Raw genomic sequence first — 19,930 nt, forward strand, 5'->3', positions numbered from 1 at the left:
AAGGGGCAAATCCGACTACCCATACAGACTGGGGCGGAGGTGGTGGAAGTGAATTTTATCGTCGTCGACGTTTACTCACCCTACACCGCGATAGTCGCCAGGCCATGGATCCACGCCCTGGAAGCAGTAACCTCCACACTCCATCAGAAGGTGAAATACCCATACAAAGGACAAGTGGAAGAGATCCGAGGAGATCAGGCCGTGTCCAGGCAGTGTATGGTGGCCGCCGTCTTACATCGGCCCCATGCCGAGTCCTCGGCCCCTGAAAGTTTATAGCAATCAGCCGCCTTGGCAGAGCAGGATGACGGACTGGCCGAGGAGATAGGGTGTGAAAGTTTAGATAAAATCGCTGTCAACGACGACCCGGAGAAGTTCTTTCTGGTCGGCTCGGAATTGCCCTCTTAGGAAAAGGAGGAACTGGTCGGATTTCTTAGAGAAAATGTCGACGTGTTCGCATGGGAAGCCTACGACGCCCCGGGCGTCGATCCCAGCCTTATTTGTCACCACCTGAACGTCAACCCCTCTTCCACTCCGAAGAAGCAGCCACCCCGACGCCCTTCAAAGGAACATGCTAGTGCCGTAAAAGACGAAGTGGCAAAGCTAAAAAGAGCGGGGGCTATCAAAGAGGTCTTTTACCCAGAGTGGCTGGCAAACACGGTGGTGGTAAAGAAGAAGACAGGGAAATGGAGGGTCTGCGTAGACTTCACGGACATGAACAAGGCATGCCCAAAGGACCCATTCCCCCTACCCCGAATTGATCGATTGGTGGATGCAACCGTGGGGCACCCTCGGATGAGCTTCCTGGACGCCTTCCAAGGCTATCATCAGATACCCCTTGCGCTAGAGGACCAAGAGAAAACGGCTTTCATGACGCCCATCGGAAGCTATCATTACAAGGTGATGCCGTTTGGCCTAAAGAACGCAGGCTCAACCTACCAAAGAATGATGACTCGGATGTTTGAACCACAACTGGGCAAGATCATTGAGGTTTATATAGATGATATGGTCATCAAGAGTAGAAAGGCGTCCGAGCACGTGAAGGACCTCGGAACAATCTTCACCGTATTAAGGGAGCACCGGTTGCGGCTGAATGCCTCCAAATGTTCATTCGGGGTAGGGTCTGGGAAATTCCTAGGGTATATGGTCACCCACAGGGGAATAGAAGTAAGTCCCGATCAAATCAAAGCCATTAACAGCCTACAGGCTCCTCGGAATCCGAAGGAAGTACAAAAACTCACTGGTATGATTGCGGCGTTGAACCGGTTCATATCGAGATCGGCGGATCGATGTCGGCCTTTCTACCTCCTGATAAACAAGTGGAAAGAGTTTGCATGGTCGGAGGATTGCGTTCAGGCTTTCCAGCAACTTAAAGACTACCTGTCCCGACCACCCATCATGTCCAGCCCTGAGGCGGATGAGGTGCTGTTTGCCTACATCGCCGTAGCTCCCCACGCTGTAAGCCTGGTACTGATACGGGATGATAATGGGGTGCAGCGACCGGTGTACTATGTGAGCAAATCACTACATGAGGCCGAGGTGCGATACCTACCTTTAGAAAAGGCAATCCTGGCAATAGTGCATGCAACCCGAAAACTTCCTCATTACTTTCAGGCGCACACAGTCATCGTTCTGACTCAGCTTCCCCTCCGAGCAGTGCTTCGAAGCGCTGACTATACAGGAAGGATCGCCATGTGGAGTGCGCTCTTGGGAGCCTTTGATATAAAATATATGCCCAGATCCTCCATCAAAGGGCAGGTCCTCGCGGACTTGGTAGCGGAGTTTGCTGAGCCCTCCATAGAAACAATAACCGAGAAGAAGGACATGGATGGGAAGTCGGTTGGTGCGATCTCAACAGGAAGGAACACGCATTGGAAGGTCTACGTAGATGGCGCAGCCAACCAGAGAGGGTCAGGAGTTGGGATAGTTTTAATATCCCCGGACGGTGCTGCCATTGAAAAATCATTAAGGCTCGGATTCTCGGCTACGAACAATGAAGCCGAATACGAAGCCTTACTACAAGGGATGACGATGGTTCAAAGGTTGGGCGGAAAAATGATAGAAGCGTTCTCGGACTCCAGACTGGTAGTCGGACAGGTGATGGGTGAGCTGGAAGCCCGAGATACTAGGATGCAAGAGTATCTGGGACAAGTCAGGCGGCTGCAGACGAATTTTGAGTCCTTCAATGTCACATTTCCAGGAGTGACACACATTTCCAGGAGTGGCAACACCCATGCGGACTCGCTGGCCACTCTCGCCACGTCCTCGGCACATAATCTGCCGCGAGTAATCCTGGTTGAAGATCTAGCTAAGGCAAGTCCCATCAGTAGAGGCCCTGCCAGAGTCCACCAGATCAGAAAGAGTCACAGCTGGATGGATCCCATAAAGAACTTCCTGCAAAACGACGTCTTGCCGGAAGAGAAATTGGAAGCCGAGAAAATACGAAGGAATGCTCCTCGGTTTTGGCTGTCAGAGGACCACAAACTATATCGGCGCTCCTATTCTGGACCGTACCTACTCTGCGTACACCCAGAAGAATCCGAATCTCTGCTTGAGGAGTTACACGAGGGGATTTGTGGAAGTCATACCGGAGGGAGATCGCTGGCACACAGGGCACTTACCCAGGGGTACTGGTGGCCGAACATGCAGAGAGAGGCCCAAGAATACGCCAAGAAGTGCGATCAGTGCCAAAGATTTGCCCCGAATATCCACCAACCCGGAGGAGTTCTCAACCCCCTCTCGAGTCCATGGCCGTTCGCACAATGGGGCCTTGATCTAGTTGGACCCTTCCCCAAGGCCGCAGGGAACAAGCGATACATAATAGTCGAAACGGACTACTTCACTAAATGGGTGGAGGCTGAACCATTGGCCAACATTAGGGACGTGGACACCCAAAAATTCATCTGGAAGAACATCATCACCCGCTTCGGGACCCCACGTACACTCATTTCCGACAATGGTCTGCAGTTCGACAGTAAAAACTTTAGGGAGTATTGCCGCGAGTTTGGAATCATCAACCGATATTCCACCCCCGCCTACCCTCAGGGAAATGGACAGGTCGAAGCCGTGAACAAGGTCATAGTGCACGGACTGAAGAAGAGGTTGGACGAGGCGAAGGGGAGATGGGTAGAAGAACTCCCCCATGTCTTATGGACTTATCGGACGACGCCGCGACGATCGACCGGTGAGACCCCCTTCTCGATGACTTACGGGGCTGAGGCCGTGCTCCCGATTGAGAACAACTTTCCCACACTGAGGTCTAGATCGTTTACCCCAAGCGATAACGACGAGTTATTGGAACGGAGTCTGGACCTAGCCGAAGAAAGAAGGGAAAAAGCGATGATTCATGTGGCCTATTATCACCAGAAGCTGACACAAGGGTATGATGCTAACGTCAAACCACGGCCTCTGGGGCCAGGTGATCTCGTAATGAGGAAGATTCTTGGCAGCGCAAAGAACCCCTCTTGGGGCAAGCTGGGGCCCAATTGGGAAGGACCATACCGTGTCACATCCGTGGCCGGAATAGGCGCCTACTACCTAGAAGATTTAGATAAAAAAGCTGTACCTCGACCATGGAATGTAAATAACCTCAGAAGATATTATTATTAATGAGAATGGCTTAGCATACGTTTTCTTTCATGATTATCCGCTGCTTTCTGGGCTACTGACAACCATTCATAGTTTTAAACAGAACCCAAGTCCTGTATGGCTCCTCGGACCACAGACTTGGGGGAAATTATTACTAATATAAGTTTTAAACAGAACCTAGTCCTGCATGGCTCCACGAACCACAGACTAAGGGGAAATTAATACTTAAGGCAACTATTCATAGTTTTAAACAGAACCCAAGTCCTGCATGGCTCCTCGGACCACAGACTTGGGGGAAATTATTACTAATATAAGTTTTAAACAGAACCTAGTCCTGCATGGCTCCACGGACCACAGACTAAGGGGAAATTAATACTTAAGGCAACTATTCATAGTTTTAAACAGAACCCAAGTCCTGCATGGCTCCTCGGACCACAGACTTGGGGAAATTATTACTAATATAAGTTTTAAACAGAACCTAGTCCTGCATGGCTCCACGGACCACAGACTAAGGGGAAATTAATACTTAAGGCAACTATTCATAGTTTTAAACAGAACCCAAGTCCTGCATGGCTCCTCGGACCACAGACTTGGGGGAAATTATTACTAATATAAGTTTTAAACAGAACCTAGTCCTGCATGGCTCCACGGACTACAGACTAAGGGGAAATTAATACTTAAGACAACTATTCATAGTTTTAAACAGAACCCAAGTCCTGCATGGCTCCTCGGACCACAGACTTGGGGGAAATTATTACTAATATAAGTTTTAAACAGAACCTAGTCCTGCATGGCTCCACGGACCACAGACTAAGGGGAAATTAATACTTAAGGCAACTATTCATAGTTTTAAACAGAACCCAAGTCCTACATGGCTCCTCGGACCACAGACTTGGGGGAAATTATTACTAATATAAGTTTTAAACAGAACCTAGTCCTGCATGATTCCACGGACCACAGACTAAGGGGAAATTAATACTTAAGGCAACTATTCATAGTTTTAAACAGAACCCAAGTCTTGCATGGCTCCTCGGACCACAGACTTGGGGAAAATTATTACTAATATAAATTTTAAACAGAACCTAGTCCTGCATGGCTCCACGGACCACAGACTAAGGGGAAATTAATACTTAAGGCAACTATTCATAGTTTTAAACAGAACCCAAGTCCTGCATGGCTCCTCGGACCACAGACTTGGGGGAAATTATTACTAATATAAGTTTTAAACAGAACCTAGTCCTGCATGGCTCCACGGACCACAGACTAAGGGGAAATTAATACTTAAGGCAACTATTCATAGTTTTAAACAGAACCCAAGTCCTGCATGGCTCCTCGGACCACAGACTTGGGGGAAATTATTACTCATATAAGTTTTAAACAGAACCTAGTCCTGCATGGCTCCACGGACCACAGACTAAGGGGAAATTAATACTTAAGGCAACTATTCATAGTTTTAAACAGAACCCAAGTCCTGCATGGCTCCTCGGACCACAGACCACGGACCTAACAGACGGATTAATACTTAAGGCAACTATTCATAGTTTTAAACAGAACCCAAGTCCTGCATGGCTCCTCGGACCACAGACTTGGGGGAAATTATTACTAATATAAGTTTTAAACAGAACCTAGTCCTGCATGGCTCCACGGACCACAGACTAAGGGGAAATTAATACTTAAGGCAACTATTCATAGTTTTAAACAGAACCCAAGTCCTGCATGGCTCCTCACATGGCTCCTCGGACCACAGACTTGGGGGAAATTATTACTAATATAAGTTTTAAACAGAACCTAGTCCTGCATGGCTCCACGGACCACAGACTAAGGGAAATTAATACTTAAGGCAACTATTCATAGTTTTAAACAGAACCCAAGTCCTGCATGGCTCCTCGGACCACAGACTTGGGGGAAATTATTACTAATATAAGTTTTAAACAGAACCTAGTCCTGCATGGCTCCACGGACCACAGACTAAGGGGAAATTAATACTTAAAGACAACTATTCATAGCTTTAAACAGAACCTAAGTCCTGCATGGCTCCTCGGGCCACAGACTTGGGGGAAATTATTGCTTATGGTAGATTGGGAGATCATTGCTTAAAGGAGACCATTTTTATACGTGCGCGCAGTCTGGCACCATCGCAACCCTCAGATGCGCAGCCCAAAAACCCCTTTTATCTTAACCGTTTATCTGTATCTACATAGTTGCAAATGTTTAAAGAAGAGCGCTACTGACGTGCGTCTATAGTAAGCAAAACGAGCATTTTATATTAATATTCCGAATACATTAGAAGGAGAGGTCCTTACAAAAAAGCGGGAGAATAGGACGACTCTCGGTCAAAAAGTAAAGAGTACAAAGATCAAAAGCCTAGAAGGCTAAGCCTCAGCAGGAGGATCTTCTTTCTGCTCGGGCTGAGGAGGCGGAACCTCGATGGTAGAGTCTACGACGGGATCATTCGCCATATCGGGCACAAGGACAGCATCAGGCGTCGCCAGATCCTGCTCAGAGGCTACTTGGACACCATCAGGATGCGCTCGGATCTCTTTAGGGTAGAAAATGCTCTCGGGCAGTCTCAGCGCCGAGTCAGCAGGAACTCCCGCCGCATCAAGGGCACGAGACCATGAGATATCGCAATACTCCCGGCATACCTCGGGGATCTCCTCGGATAGCCTGGCCTCCGTCTCTTCGGCCCCGAGCTGGCGTGCAGCACTCTTCTCAGCCTCTGTGGCCTCTCGGATCAGTTGGGCCTCCTCTTTGACCCGTCGCAGCTCATCCTCGACCCTTTGCAGAGCGGTCTTAAGATCCTGCACCGCCTGTTTCTCGGTGGCAAGGTTAAGCTGGGTCGAGAACAGCTCCTTGCGCTGGTCCTCCGCCTGGGCCTCAGCACTCTTCAAACCAGCTTCTGCAGACTTGCGCCAGTTCTCCGACTCTTTGAACTTGTCCATGAGTTCAGCGTAATCGTGCTGGAGGGACCCCAAGGTTTTCTCCACCTCCGCTCGCGCCTGGTTCTCGACCTCAGCCCGACTACTGTTACCACGGCAAAATTCCTCAGCCACGAATACCTGCTGGGTAATCTACAAACGAAACAAGATTGCTGTAATCTAAGGTAAAATAAAGTAATAAAACAGTAAAAGGATTACTTACCATCGCGAGATCCCTTTTAAGGGATAGGAAGATCTCGGGCTGAGAGAACCGCCTATAAGCCTCCATATCCCGAGGAAGGAGTAGGGGCTGCTCTAAGGCCTCGGCCACGTAGCCCGCCCGGCCTCGATTGTAATCTCGGATCGAAGCATTGTAGGGAATGGCCACCCCATCCAGCTCCAATCTGGGGCCCCATACACGCGGGGTAGCACGTACATCCGCCAGAGTCTCCTCGTCTCGACTCTCCGAGGAGTTGCCCCTTCTGCTCCTTGGCGCGCGAGTGGTTTTTTGCTGCTTGGTCGGTTGAGCAACCACCTCGCCCTCCTCAGGAGTGTCGGCCGGCCTTTTCTTCTTTAAGTCTGGATTGACCTTAAGGCCAAGGTCTGAGGTGTCCGTAGGAGCCACAGGAGGGAGGGTCTTGCCCTGTGGTGGAGTTGGCGCCTTCGAGGACTGTCCCTTCGGCAACCGGCCTTTCCCTCGGGAGGCCATCAGCTCCTTTAGAGTTTTTCCTTTTTCTGCCATGGGCTCTATCTCCTCGTTCGAAGTATCGTCCGAGCAGAGAATGATGGAAGGAACACCAGCTGCAGAATGTCGATCCCGCTCTCCTTCGGGATCAGAGAATTCCACCAGGGGGGTCTGTTGAACTTCCTCCTCAAAATAAAACTCGTCTATTTCTGCCTCAAGGGAAAGACGAGATGATTCAGCTTCCTCTTCGACCTGAGCGGCAGCACCAGGCTCGTTTGGCGGAGGTAGCTACTCTGCCAAGTAGGGATCTCTAACACCGGGCAACACAACTGGTGGCAGATCGTGTTCAGCTAAGAACCCGTCCCTGGACACGTCAATCCGAGCCAACCTCGGACTACCAGCCCTTATGGCGTGACCGATAGCCTGGAAAGAGCTGCTCAGGGGTTGATAGCCCAGAACCAGGTGGGCAGCACGTAACTGCCCGTCCTCGGAAACGTAGATCTCCGACCTAAGAAGGTAGTTCAGCGCTGGCACGTTCACAAAGTTTAGCCGAGGGGCGACGTGAATTTTATCTGCAAACAATCAAGGAAAAGGGGATTAGTCCACGAAATCTTCCAATTATAAAGAAAGCAAAAAGTGTAACCCCTCAATGCTAAATCCTATCCCAAAAGGGACCGATCCTAGAGACGCCGCACCTGGGTTTCCTGCCCGAGTTGGATAATGAATACCGTCGAACCACTCCCCAGAAGCAATAAGGAAATCATTCTTCACTGTCTTATTGGATATTGGGAGACAAGAGATCAACCTAACGTCCTCGTTCCGGGATTTAAGATAATACCCCTCATCCCCGAGGCGATGACATTCATAGAGATAAGCCACATCGTGCCAAGTAAGGCCTAGATTCATCCGCTCGTTTAAAACATCTACACAGCCTAGTATCTTGAACATATTTGGGGCACACTGGTACGGCGTCAACCTATGGTTGAACAAGTACTCCCTTGTAATCCTACGCATGGGAAGTGTCATCCCTCCCTCTATGAAGGCAATCATGGGGATAACGACTTCTCCCGCACGCCTATCTGTCAATATTCCTTCAAGAGGACAGTACCACAGCCCAACCCCCGGGGGAATGTGATATTTAGCCCTAAAGGCCTCCATAGCGGCGGGGGTGTTAACTAATTTCTCAAATCTACCCATCTGGACTGAACCGAGGAACAAAAGTAAAGACTCAGAGAAAGAAAGTAGAGTCCGAGGAGGAAATTGAAACAGCAAGATGAACGAAATGTACTGGTACCTTCACAAAGCATTCAATGAGGCACCTGGGAATCTCTCGTGGACGAAACGCTTCACAAAAACGGCTACGATGGCGTAACGGTCGCTAGTGTCCGTGTATCTCTGGGGTTCGATGGAGTTCTCTGGAAGCCTCTAAAGGTTTGTGAAATGCAGATAAAAGAAGAAACTGACCCCCTATGACGTCTTATATAGCCAGGAGGAGAGAGAAAAGATCGCTCCTGCCCAAAAATACGGAAGAAAACGATAGCCGTTCGATCTACGCCACACCGTTGGATGAGGGAACATAACGCCTCCAGAAGTTAATGGCCGCGCCTCGTAAATTGCAGCGCGTCAGAAGTAACGGTCCGCACGCGCGCCACACGCTCTCCTTATTTCCACCCTCTCCCAAAATATCAAAACCCCGTCTTTTCCTCCTCGGAGGGAGATAAAAACCGGAGTTTTGAGGGGCTAATGTGGGGCCCGGCCCAGAAATAATGGGCTATTCCAAATTCAGGCCCGTCCGAGGAGCGTCCTATCCGAAGAGAAACCACGTATGAAGCATTACTCAAACCCATAAACGCCAGGGAAACATGTCCGAGGAGTAACTCCTCCTCGGACATCACGAAGCCCAGACGAGGAACTCTCCCCAGCCACTTCAGTTCATCCTCCCAACATATAAAATGAATAAAATCTAAAATATCCCATGAATAACTACCACCACATTAATTGCGCCCCAACCACCCACTTGGCCGCATTAATGAGGAAATGACCCCTGAACAGTACCGCCTTAGCCTCTGCAACTCACATGGGGAGAGATGAAGGCGTCTGATGGGACAGCCACTCAAGTAGGTGCTTAGATAGTCAACAAGTGTAGGGTTGAGATGAGAGAAGGGAACTATATAATGTAGTGGAGTCCCTTAGAGAAGGGGACGAAAATTTCTGTATGAGGAACTAAAGAAACAAACTTATACGTGAGAGATCCATTCTGGTGTTTTTATTTTTTTTGTAACAATGCTTTCCATGTATCAGACCGAACAGACTCACTGAGACCAAGTTCTTTGACCCATCCTCTACAAATATTTATTGTGGGTTGCGCTTTGGGTCAGGGCCTGATCAAACGAATTTGGGCCAGGAAAATCGTGCAACTACAACTTCAATATAAAAATCCAATATTTTATTAGACATGATAAAATAGCCTCAATTGGACCACTAGACTGAACCTGAACTTTTTTTTTTTTTTTTTTTGGGCACCAACCCAACTTTAACATATGGCTCGGGTTTAGTAGTTTAAAAATAAATAAATAAGGGCATGTTTAGTACATATATTTAAATATGTGTTTTCAATTTTTAAATAGCACTATACGTATGTAAGGACACAATTCTCTGGCGGCCCAATAAGGATGTTGGGCTCGCGTACGAAAGATCCCTCACAATATGATTTGTAGAGAGTGGGCTTGAAAAGCTAGCCGTTGGTCAAGTGGCGTTGTCCGGTCATGGCTTTAGAGGAATCTACGTAGAAAAAGGGAATTGGGTATGAACATTTAAGCCTTAAGGCGTCGTACCCTGTGGGATGGAGCTCCTCGGAGTTGATCCGAGGACCTGTTGAGGTCTTCTCTCGGTTGCCCAACGACGGACTTTCTTCCATGAAGTCCGGTGTTCCTGAGATGTTTTCCCATGTAGTCTCTCTTTTTTCGGAGGTGGAAAAAGGGGCCTCTCCAGATCTACTTACTTCCTTATTTTATACTAGCTTGCATTCATTGCCCTTCGTCCACGTGTAGGGTCAATCTTTACGAACACTGACATTTGTCCCATCAGTCCAATCCCGGAATTGTTGGGGATGGTTTGATAAAGCTGCAGAGTACGGCTCTGTCAGGCGTCGGGCCTTATCTAGAAGGGTAGTATGGATAACTTCCCCAAGATATTCTGGATTTCCTTACTAATTCGTCCCTATACCAGTTTTGCCCCTTTATTCTGGTGGGATTATGGATCTGCCGATGACTAAACTGTCCTCGGCTGCTTCCCAAAAATTGTTTTGTACTCTGCGTTGTAGAGCTTGGGCCACAGCTCTCCTCGGATTGGGCCTTCGGACGCTCTAAGGATAAATGGGCCTGGTCCACGAATTGTTGGGCCCCACAACGTATTTTCACACACTTTTTTATCTATATACATTTTCCAAAAAAATAAAAATTATTATTTAAACATGTACTAAATGGACCTAAATATTGAATTATTTTTAAAGTTATCATAAATTGTGTTGGGTTCGAGAATTCTCAATCAATCCACTTGTTGGATTGGATTAAAAAAACCTACACCAATCCATACACACCCAAGTATACCCACATTTAAATATTTTATCAACTCTTTTCCTAGCTCTTCTTATTTTTAGTACCTCAAATTTCAAGTTTCAAATGTGTTTTTTTCGTTAAACTGAAGTTTTAAAACTGACTTGGCAAGCAAACTGACTTGCAATCTGATTTTGGATTCACAAACGCACGAGAGAGAGAGAGAGAGAGCGATTGAACGGACCCTAACCCTTGCCGCCGCGACGCCGCCTCCCTCCGCTGGAGACGGTGGCCTCCTGCCTCACGCCGCTCGCACAGCCTCGCCGTTCCTTCCTCCTCCCATCTCAGGTATTAGACTTGTTTCCTCTGGTTGTGCAACCCAGTTATATATATATATATATATATATATAGTTTCTAGCTTGTAGGCCTAGTCTGCTATTGATTTTTTAGGATGCTACTTGTGCTAGGATTTATGTGAGAATCTAAAATATGCATTGGTAGAAAGCTTGAGTCTTGGAATGTTTTTGTTATGTGGAAATCATTGATTGAAGGTAGCAGATGTTGAGTAAAATAGATAGAGTGAAAAAGGGGAAATGCGTTTTTAGGACTGGAAAGAAACTGTGTTGCCGCCTTCAATGACATCGTGTAATAGGCAAAAACTTAGATACAGTTACTTGGATGTGGTGTTGTACCTTAGGTTCCCCGGTTGAAATACAACAAAAAAATTGGTGTCTTTTCCAAAGACAATCAAATTCAACAAGGTTGTTTATTGGTCAATACTCAATACTACCACATGGTTGAATTTAATTGGGGAACTTAATGTACAACGGTATCGAAAGAACTGTATCTAAGTTTTACTCGTGTAATTGGTGTGTTTTCGATGTTGCCCTTTGCATAAGTTTGGGTATCTATTGTATTACTATTAGATATTGAGACAGGTTGTGGATTGCAACATTTATGATCTTTGCTAATTTAAGCTGCGCGGATCATTATGTTAAAAGACCCTTGTTTGCATCTATATGACTAGCTTAATTAAATTACTTGTATAAGGATCAGTTGAAGCCTTTATCTAGGACCACTTTGCACGCAAGTGGCTGCTTCAGCGATGAGACTTGAGAGTATTTAAACAACGGAGGAGGATGAATTGCACAAAAATGATAGAAATGTCTTATACATAATCATCATACCTGCTGTAATAGTAATGAAGTGTAGCTTAAAATGGCATCTCCTCTCTTTGTAAGAACAAGGTGTAGGTGAGTGTGGGTTCAAGATCCACTGGGTGTGTGTGTAATTATCGATAAAAGTTTTAATCATTATGCCTGCAGTTGGGTAGTAACATCTTTCTTAACTGTGTCAACCAGAATATTTCGCCCAATGTTATGTTAGGCTTATGGCTTTCAGTCTTGGTTGTACATATTTACCATGCTTTATGATCAATAAGTTAGACTTTGTGGTACTCTCATATAGAAAGATGCTACGGTTGATAGCTGAAGCCTCTCATTAAATTGAAGTGGTTGGGGAAATAATTGAAAACCTTGCTAAGGCAAGACTCCCTGAATTTCAGAAGATTCTCATTGCCCAAGCTTATATGGAATTTCTTTTGGCCACTGAGTGGTGCATAAATTTCTAAATTCAGCTGTTCTTATTAGTGCTCGATCTAGAAACTATTTGCTATTGCTATGCTTCTTATATCACAAGTAAATATAATTTAATAAAATCTTTTCATTGCAGTTGCAGTGTAAGATATCTGATAGCAAGCAAGTTCCAACCATGCTTCTTGGTGAGAACTCCATTTTGGAAACTCACTATGATGTTCTATCTGTGAAGGAGGATGCAAGCTATGATGAAATTCGCACAAGCTACCGATCAGCCATCCTAAATTACCATCCTGATAAATTACAGAAGAAATCTGAGACAACCAGCCCTGACCATGAGTTAAGGGAAAGATTTTTGAAGGTACAGAGAGCTTGGGAAATCCTCAGCAATTCGAATTCACGAGCTATTTATGATAGTGAATTGCGAGCTTCAAGACATGATACTGTAGTTGCAGATGATATCAGCTTGGAGGATATGACAGTTGAAGATACTGGTGAAGTGATGGAGCTCTTTTACCAATGTCGATGTGGTGATTACTTCTTTGTTGATTCCCTGGAATTGGGTAAAATTGGATATTCATTGTTGAGAGATGGGAATAAGATTTTATTACGGACACTGGATGCTTCACCGGCATCAGTGGTTCTTCCTTGTGGGTCTTGTTCTTTGAAAGTTCGTGTATTGATCAATTCAGATATTATTCTTTCAATTGATGATCATCTATGATTGTTGTTGTCATTGGCACTTTGTTTGATTGTGTAGTGCTTGATTTCCATGTCATAATTTCCTTCAATGTCTTCTAGGCAATCAGTTGGAGCAGTTGGGTAAGATACACTAACATTGCCACTGTATGCTGTTAAGAAGACAATGAAAAATTTCCAGAATCTTGACATTATTTTCTGGACATGGTTTGTTGTCTTGTTGACATAATAGAGTAGGTTATTGGTCAAGAGCCTTGTAACTTAACTGGTTGGCATCTAATGGCGTATCCAACAGTGACATCAAGTGTTCGAATCCCCCCTCCCCCAATTATCTAATTATTAAAATAAAAAGAGAGTATGTTATTGGTATTTTCTTATGCACATAATGTAGACCATCAATTATACATGTGCGTATACCGGTAAGATCTGCTTGTGGACATTTTTTCCCCCACTGAACTATTATTTGGTGATGCCGTTACTTTTTGGTTAATCTACAAGGCCAAAAAATGCAGCCTTAGAAGTATACGTTTTTCGCAGCTCGGTTAGACTAATTGGCTAACTAGTTATTTACCATAGAAACTAGAGAAACCTATAGTCTCAAATGTGCGTGGCACTATCCCACCCTGACCGGAACAGTATTGTTGATCCCCTAGTGTGGCTATTTTTTGTGGGAACTGATTTTGCTTCCTCTACCCCCTTATACATATTTTATTACCTTTCCCAAAAAGACCGTTTCTGTATCACATTTTTTCTTGTGAGAAAGCTCTTTCACTACATTAAGGATGATCAAATATTTTTTTCCGATATAATCTTGATTTTTCTTATAATTTTTTTCTATTATACAAAGGGGATGAAAACCGGACACTCATAAAACAAAGGGAGAAGTTAATGGATGTTTTAAAGACATTAGTTTAAAAATTATTTTTAGAAGCATTTTAAGGGAAAAAAATTAACTAACTTATTTACAGCTTTGTACATTCCACCAACCAAGACATGGGGGAATGTCTATGTGGTTGAATCTGGACCCTACACGTGAAGTGGCTATGAGCAAAGGAAGAGGAAACGTTGGCTACAAAGTTCTATCCTTAACCCGTGCCAAAGGCGTGATTGCCTTGGGAAGGAAGTAAGATATGCACTTGACATGATACTTAAACACTCACAATAAGGGAGATAGTGACTTTCTAAGGTTAGCAGCTATGAGAACACCCCTTATTGGCTGAGTGCATGTTGGACCACTTCAGACACACGTGTATTACTTACAGTACTCCTGATGTCCCTCTCATTGTCCAAGAGTTGTTCCCTAGGCAGTGGCAGAGTCACCTACTCACATGCTACAATGCCATGTTGGCCATTCTCTCTCCTCCAGTCACCAAATAGTACCCCACCTATGAAAAGGTCCAAAAACAAGAAAATGATAATTTGACACCTATTTTTGTACTCAGCCATATTCCTCAGATTATAAAAGGAACATGCAGCTGAACTTTTAGAGTAAGAATCCAAGTAGATCTTTTGAGAAGAGGGTAGAAAGTTGATAAGATAGGAAAACAGAAAACAAGGTCTCTCTTTTAAGGAAGAACACATTTATTGTACAAGAGTTTCCTTTTCTTTCCATATAATACCAAGTTGAACAAAGCAAAAATGTTCAAACCATGGTTTTTCATCCATTTCTTATGGTTTTCCACGTATATCTTGTGTCCATTTTACATTCTTGCAATCACTTTCTTTTTCTTTAACTTTTGTGATGTCAAACCTTGTACCTTTGTCACTCATAAGCTTTTTCATGCAGATATACTGCTAGATAACTTATTTTATCTCACATATAAGCTCAAATCTAACTTGCACATACAAGCTTTTTATATTTTTAAGATGAGAACTTAAGGAACTGTAGTTAAGATATTATATCTAAGTTTTACCCTTTCATGAAAGCGGTATTAAAACTTCTTTAAAATAATCTATTAACAAATGAACTAAGGGTGCTCGTTAATTCGAGGTGCTCGTTAATCTGGTCCGAAAACAAAACTAATTATGGTGGTATTTTATTTGGACTGATTTCGTAGATTGGGCTCACTAGACATGCCTCACCCACTTATATTATAGAGTATTAGAATTAGTGGTGCTAAAAAACCATATTGCTATTTAGCACCATCAATACTAAAAAGTATGTTGCAATGGTGGAGGGAAAGCCAAAAAATTTGGCTTTTGAGCTAATAGTGCACAGCCAAAGATGGTTGTGTAGTGTAACTAAGAAGGTAAAAAAAATCTCTATGTGTGTGTGTTAAAAATATTTAGTATTCTCAAAAGAAAAAATAGTGGGTTAATCACAATTAGAAAATGAGTGGGAGTTAAAGAGGTTTAAAGTTTGTACTGTATATTCAAGAATTAGGCCATTTTGGATATACACTGCTATAAGTTTCTTTAAGACCTTTTCCCCTCTCTCCGTGTGTGTGTTAAAAATATTTAGTATTCTAAAAAAAAAAAAGGTAAAAAATATTATTAAAAGTTATATTATTTTATTTTGTTGATGGTGGTGGTTGTTGTTTATTGTAGTAGATATATTATTTTATTATTTTGTTTATTTTATTGTGTTGAAAGTTAAAATGAAACCACTAATATTGGGTATTTTGTAAAGTAAGGTGGTAAAATAGATAAAGTAGCTTTTGTGGTGCCAAATTAAGCTTATCCATGGGTCGGTCTGGGTCGGGTTTATGCCCAACCTGGAATCAACCCGACTAGATCGGATGGTTAGAATTTCAACCCGTTGCCGACTGAAGTGGTTGATCGAATCGGGCGGATCCAACCTTCAACGGATAGTGGTCAATTCGGTAGGAGTTGGAGATTTGAAAATCGGCCAAAATTCGACGAGTTAACGACAAATCTCACCAGATTCCTTGAGATCTTCCTAGATCTAGTGAGATTTTGCCAAATCTGATGGAGATTCTATGGATCTAATTGAGATCTCATCAGAAATGGCTGAGATCTCGCAGGATCTAAAAAACTTTGTCGGGAAATGCTCCATAGCTCGGTTTGGTCGGGTTTTTTCGGCTTTTAGGGAGAAAACTTGCTAACTGACCCACTGTTTTTGGGTTTTGGAGGTGGAGACCCGTTGCCGACCATCACCAGCATTAGGTCAGCCGGTTCTCGAGCTAGATTGGACGGGTTGGGCGGGTGGGTCGGTTCACGGTTTTTGTTAGACACCCCGTGCCAAAATGCTAAATTTATAGCTCCACGGGGATGCTCCCAGAATGCTTTAAGCCAAAAACTTCTCGACCCAAAAAAAAAAAAAAAACTTTTTTTTCTGTCCAATACTCCAAAATCCAATTAGAATTGTCTATCAGACTTTTTTTTTTTTTTTTACTGATAAGAGATCATAGGAGTCTGGATAGAGATAGAGATCTTAATAGTAGTATGTTGAAGAATGGACTAATAAGTACTTATGAGCTTATCCTATCTTTCAATGATAATCAATTTAAGCGATCGACAAGGCACAGAGCCAGGATATTTGCATATGCTTCTGTATGTATTCATGAAACCTTGGACGCTTGCTTGCTGTTGACTCCTGAGGTAACACTTTTTCTTATTCATCTATTTTGAAGAAACACAAAATTAGAGTTCATTCTATATTTTTCTAATTAGGAATTGAATGCCAAGGTTGGATCAAAGACCGAGAGAGAGTTATCTTTTCTGGGTAACAAATAAATTGGGACCATTTCCAATCTTTCGTTTTCTTCATACATTTTGTTCCTTCTCAACTCAAAGCCCATGAAAATCTGTAGTTTTTTAATTAATAGAGTGTGATTCTCTGTTCAAAATTGAAGCTTTCAGGGCTGATATTGGTGATTATCTTTAGGTTTGATTTGGGTTTGTGTCACATACATCTGAGTATTCATTGGGAACAAGTTCTGGGTCTAGTTTGCTTAAGCTCAAATATTCACATGCAAAATTTACCAAGATGGATAGTCAAATTATTTTGTGCTAATTTGTTAGGAGTATTGTAATTCATTTTTTGAATACATGTGGCCGACTCTAACTAGTCTTTTGAGGATTTATAGCCAACCCCTAAATTTTGGGGCTTGGGATTGGTTGTTGTTGTTGTTGTTGTTGTAGTATTGGCAGTCATAGTCAAGAAAAAAAATTGAGATGGGTTCTGGAGAACAAAACCACAGGTGGAGTGTTTTTGATGGGGTTAAGGTTATTCCCGCAGCACCTGAGGCTCTCATGGCAGAGATTGATATAGCCATTTCTAAGCTTGAGTATGCTCGTGCTACTGCTAGGCTTGAGTCCCCATCTTCTTCTTCTTCTTCTTCTTCTTCTTCTGTATTAAATAATACGAGCTCAGATTCAAGTCCAAGGCCTCTGTATGATGCCCGACTGGCAGATGAAGCTTACAGAGCAGGATGTGCAGCCTTGGCTGCTGGCAAGCTTGATGAAGCTCTTTTCTCTTTGAACATTTCTCTCTCTAATTGCCCACCTGATAAGACTAATGCCGTTGCTAAGCTTCAGTCTCTCATTGCTCTTACATCTCAGCAACTCTACAAGTCTCCCATTTGAACTGCTAGGTACTTTTTTTTATACTTTTAAATTTGTGATTTTTATACATTTTTTTGTTAATTTAATGATGTTGTATAACATATCTCTTTGAACTGGTAATGAGTACAAGAACTAAAAGTTTATTTTTTTGCTTGATTGTTCTGATTTTCTCTTCATGCCCCACGGTGATGTTTACACTCTATTTGGATATTAGGAAAGGTGAAGGAAGTGAAAAGAAAAAGTAAAGAAAAGCTTAAGCAAGGAATCTATTTTCTTAAGCAATTCAACAATTTCCTTTTCTTTTACTTTACCCTTTCCAAGAGCTAATCAGGTCCAAACGTTTTATACTTCCCACTGCCTCTATAACCTTCCTGTATTATGTTAAAAACAAGGAAAGCAATGCATAGAAATATAGGTTTGTATCCATTAATCTTATGTATTATTGTATAATCTTGCAAATCGAGGTCTTTAATATGCTTCCATAATTCTAAAATAGTGAGGTATATTCTATTAAACAATTTGAACATTAGTAATTCAGTGAATCAATGTGCTTGAAATTAAAATGGAGAGAACTTTAAGAGGCACTTTTGATCTCCCAATATTAATAATTAACCTGGACTTCAGTTGTTATTAAGCTAAAGTCATTGTCTCTATCATTTTAGGAACTCAAGAAATATTCCAACCGGATTATATGTTAAACTTTATACTACAAAATCCTGGTATAAGGTTTTTATTTTTCAATGTTACTTTGATCGGAAGACTGCTTGAGGTTATATGAGATGTTTCTCTAATCTAACTATGAACATATATTAACGCTTCAGCATTTTATTTGTTTCTCATTTCCTTCTTTCTTGAATTTGTGTGTTAGTCAGCCTTTGCCCTTTTCAATTTGTCTCTGCCTGGAGTGACTGTTTTTTTTGTTTTTTTGTTTTTATGAACTTGATAAATTACAGATGTTAGCTGCAGATCTTTTTATTAAAAACCTGTGCAATTGATTGGAGACCACTTGCTGGTTCAATAATGGAAGAAACATGAGGGAGTGCTCATAACAAAATGCTGCAGGATCTAATTGCTAGTAGATATGCCCTTAACACAATGCTGCAGGATCTAATTGCTTGTGGATATGGTTTATTCACTTGCGTTTAAGTCGCTAGTGGGCACTGGGAAGGCAGGTTTTGCTGCTTTGGTGGACATCAGAATCAGACAGCATGTCAGCTTGACAAACTTTTCTTTATGTGGCCATGTATTGTCGGTTAGGTGTGTAAAAAATTTGTATGTTATGTTGATTGTGTACGAATTCCCACATATATACTTGGTCGTTGTACTGAAACAATTTGGCAACTCAGATTTTTGTTTTATTTTTTTGATAGGTAACTTAGCAACTCAGATTATATTGTACGGTTCCTTGCATTCTTTTGTTTTGAACTTTTGATACATCTTTCACAACAGTACCCAATCTCCAGAAAAACAATAAGAGCAGGGACACAACGTTTTTTCATAACTGTTGACGTGGTTTGTTGTGATTTGTGCATAATAAAAGTGATGTCAATGTTAGATCCATATGAAAATGATGTTATTTCAGTCCTACCTAAAAAAAAAAAAATTGTGTTCCTAAAATTGCTCTCTGAAAAGAATGATGCAGTCAAGCTGTTTAAGGTGCATAGTAGATATAATGGATGGTAGGCTTAATTTCAGGCCTCACACTTTGTTTCTATGCAAGCAGTTCAATCATTTTAATTGTTTGGTAGAGCTGAATAATATCCTGGAAAAAGTGAATATTATACTGCTTTGAGGAAGTTCAGGCTATCTTTGAGGCTTGAAAGTTGAAAGTGAAAGAGATGACCTCAATTGATCCATGTATATGAGTTTGATTTGCTAGTCCTACTGGGTCACTGGCCCTCTCAATTTTCTCTCTTCCCAAAAACCTGGAAATCGGTTCTGTGTAGGTTAAAATATAAGAAATTAAAGAATTCAGTAAGATTTTGTCGAGGATGATTGTTTCAGTTACTGGAAAATTTGGGTCTAATGACAATAGAACGATGCCTCTTATCTAATTGGCGGTTTACTAGATCTCGACCACTGTTTTTTTTTTTTTTTTTTTTTTTTTAAGTGGGAAGTTCTAAATGTGCTTTTGAAAATGCACCCTCCCTCACTTTTTTGCCAAAGAAAGTATTTTTGACATCATTTCTAAATTGATATTTGTACTTTGGAAATTATAATTTACATCCTTAAACTATCAAAAGGATATCAATGTGTCTCTTCCATTATGATCTCTCACATTTTCAACTTTTCACTATTAACTTACTTAAAACCTATATCAAAATTTTTTTTTCTTTTTTTAAATCCCAAATTACATTATTGTGTGTG

At 42.6% G+C, this 19,930-nt stretch overlaps 1 protein-coding gene and 1 long non-coding RNA gene across 2 annotated transcripts; both read left to right on the forward strand.

The window, feature by feature from the left end:
• Window positions 1–10,775: 10,775 nt before the first annotated feature.
• On the forward strand, window positions 10,776–13,082 carry LOC115977772 (DPH4 homolog). Its single transcript, XM_031099791.1, has 2 exons — window positions 10,776–11,090; window positions 12,474–13,082. Exon 2 carries the CDS (start codon window positions 12,513–12,515, stop codon window positions 13,059–13,061), a length of 549 nt encoding a protein of 182 aa, XP_030955651.1. The 5' UTR covers window positions 10,776–11,090; window positions 12,474–12,512; the 3' UTR covers window positions 13,062–13,082.
• Window positions 13,083–16,212: 3,130 nt separating this feature from the next.
• On the forward strand, window positions 16,213–18,988 carry LOC115974201. Its single transcript, XR_004087852.1, has 2 exons — window positions 16,213–17,592; window positions 18,517–18,988. It is a non-coding gene; the product is annotated as an uncharacterized LOC115974201 (long non-coding RNA).
• The last annotated feature ends 942 nt before the right edge of the window (window positions 18,989–19,930 follow it).

This window comes from Quercus lobata, chromosome 2, assembly GCF_001633185.2.
Source record: "Quercus lobata isolate SW786 chromosome 2, ValleyOak3.0 Primary Assembly, whole genome shotgun sequence".
Lineage (NCBI taxonomy): Eukaryota > Viridiplantae > Streptophyta > Magnoliopsida > Fagales > Fagaceae > Quercus > Quercus lobata.

Coding starts and splice junctions, on each gene's coding strand:
- LOC115977772 (XM_031099791.1), top strand. CDS start 12,513: ATGCTTCTTGGTGAGAACTCCATTTTGGAAACTCACTATGATGTTCTA.